Source organism: Penaeus vannamei, chromosome 26 (assembly GCF_042767895.1).
Source record: "Penaeus vannamei isolate JL-2024 chromosome 26, ASM4276789v1, whole genome shotgun sequence".
NCBI lineage: Eukaryota > Metazoa > Arthropoda > Malacostraca > Decapoda > Penaeidae > Penaeus > Penaeus vannamei.
In genome coordinates this window covers 32,200,067-32,202,566 of record NC_091574.1, presented here as the reverse complement: position 1 = coordinate 32,202,566, position 2,500 = coordinate 32,200,067, and the positions used below count along the sequence as shown (strand labels likewise).

General features: G+C 41.8%; 1 protein-coding gene across 2 annotated transcripts in view; it reads right to left on the bottom strand.

Moving 5' to 3' along the window:
* The window catches only part of LOC113807323 (inactive ubiquitin carboxyl-terminal hydrolase MINDY-4B), a 73,122-nt gene that overhangs the window by 15,113 nt on the left and 55,509 nt on the right, over positions 1–2,500 (bottom strand). For both annotated transcript variants that reach the window (XM_070139683.1, XM_070139684.1), the window contains one exon: positions 362–585. In XM_070139683.1, coding sequence (XP_069995784.1) covers positions 362–585 — 224 coding nt within the window. The remainder of the gene's footprint in view (positions 1–361; positions 586–2,500) is intronic.

The following is a 2,500-nucleotide window of genomic DNA, read 5'->3' as shown; positions in this document are numbered from 1 at the left end:
AATCATTCTCACTCATATCTTAATTTCACACGCATCAATTGATGTTATCGAGACGTTATCCACATGATCAAGAAATTATTTAGTAATGCAACAGAACCGAATACGTTGTTCAAACTTATTTTCATCGCCGTCTTGGTTGGTCAGGTGTGTCAAGTGTGAAATAAGGTGACCTTGGTGTTACTCACAATTCACTACCTATAGAAAACCTTCAATTCGTCAGATGCATATGAAAAACCGAAAGCATAACCTTACATAGATGATAAATAGAAAAGAACAGAAGAAGAAAACGGAACAAATAAATAATCAAAATAAAATGGAAGCTGATGAATAATGAGAAGAACACGCAAACTTTCTCCCTCACTTCCTGGGTTCGACGCCGACGCTCAGCCTGCGTCTGCCGAAGAGGAGGTTCTTGAGGACGAATCCTTGGACGCACATGATGAAGCCCTTCGTGATGCCCTTGGCCACCTTGAGCCCGTAGCCGAGGGGGGAGTCGTGGGGGTGGAAGCAGAAGGACTGGTTGAGCCAATCGGTCTCCACGGGGCCCACCAGGCTGGCCGCGCCGAACACCTTCTGCCGGAGCATCTGCGGGAGGGAGTGTGCGGTGGGAGTCTTGGATGCACTGGGTGGAGTGGGGTCTTACTCTCTCTTTCTCTCTCTCTCTCTCTCTCTCTCTCTCTCTCTCTCTCTCTCTCTCTCTCTCTCTCTCTCTCTCTCTCTCTCTCTCTCTCCCTCTCTCTCTGTATATATATATATATATATATATATATATATATATATATATATATATATATATATATATATATATATATATATATATATATATATATATATACCCACGCACATATACACCAGGTAGACAGGCAGATAAACAGAAAGACAGGCAGACAGATAGACGGATAGACAGACAGACAGAAAGAGGGGTGGAGGGAGGGGGAGGAAGGGAGGGGAGAAAGGGAGGGGGAAGGGTGGAGGAAGGGAGGGGAGGGAGGAGGAAGGGAGGGGAGGGAAGAGGAGGAAAGGAGGAAGGGAGGGGAAGGGAGGGGAGGAGGAAGGGAAGGGAGGAGGGGAGAGAGGAAGGGAAGGGAGGGAGGATGGGAGGAGAGGGATGGAGGGAGGAAGGGGGAGGGGAAGAGAGAGAGAGAGAGAGAGAGAGAGAGAGAGAGAGAGAGAGAGAGAGAGAGAGAGAGAGAGAGAGAGAGAGAGAGAGAGAGAGAGACAGAGAGAGAGAGAGAGAGAGAGAGAGAGAGAGAGAAAGAGAGAGAGAGAGAGAGAGAGAGAGAGAGAGAGAGAGAGAGAGAGAGAGAGAGAGACAGACAGACAGACAGACAGACAGACAGACAGACAGAGAAAGAGAGAGAGTTTTCTAAATAGCAATACCCAACATACATTTACACATACGACAGTTGGTTAAAAGAGAGTCTCCCAATAAATATTTACATATACGAACATGCATATACACAATTCTATTTCTACGTATATGCATGTCCGTATAATGAATATTCATTGTGTCGGGCCTCGCACAATCTTAACCGATATAGCAGAATGATACAACAACATCAAACCTTTTTAACAAGACATAACGCAATATTTCCTGTATCGCAAGCCTCCAATAACAACGTATAAAAATCCTCATTATAACGAAGATTTATCCAGAAACCCAGCCAGGGCGGAGACGAGAATAGAAATCCAAGCACAGGTTGTTACATGTTCCGGTCACGCTAGGACAGGGCTTGCCAAGACGGTTTTGGTTTTGGAAACAGAATACGATGTGGAGTGATGTAACGCGAGCTGTAACCTGCCGTTGTATGATGTTACTTTTTGATGTTACTTCGGTTTAAATGTTTATTGTGTAACCTGCCGTTGTATGATGTTCATTTTTTATGTTATTTCGGTTTAAATGTTTATTGTGTAACCTGCCGTTGTATGATGTTAATTTTGATGTTACTTCGGTTTAAATGTTTATTGTGTAACCTGCCGTTGTATGATGTTCATTTTTTATGTTATTTCGGTTTAAATGTTTATTGTGTAACCTGCCGTTGTATGATGTTAATTTTGATGTTACTTCGGTTTAAATGTTTATTGTGTAACCTGCCGTTGTATGATGTTTACTTTTGATGTTACTTCGGTTTAAATGTTTATTGTGTAACCTGCCGTTGTATGATGTTCATTTTGATGTTACTTCGGTTTAAATGTTTATTGTGTAACCTGCCGTTGTATGATGTTTACTTTTGATGTTACTTCGGTTTAAATGTTTATTGTGTAACCTGCCGTTGTATGATGTTTACTTTTGATGTTACTTCGGTTTAAATGTTTATTGTGTAACCTGCCGTTGTATGATGTTCATTTTGATGTTCGGTTTAAATGTTTATTGTGGCTGCATTACTCCTTCTTATGGTGTTAACTGCGAATGTTACTATTATCACTGACTGAAAAAAAATGGTGAAAATAATGTAAGGGTTATAGGAGTTAAATCCCCGTGGTCTTTGTTATGAATGTT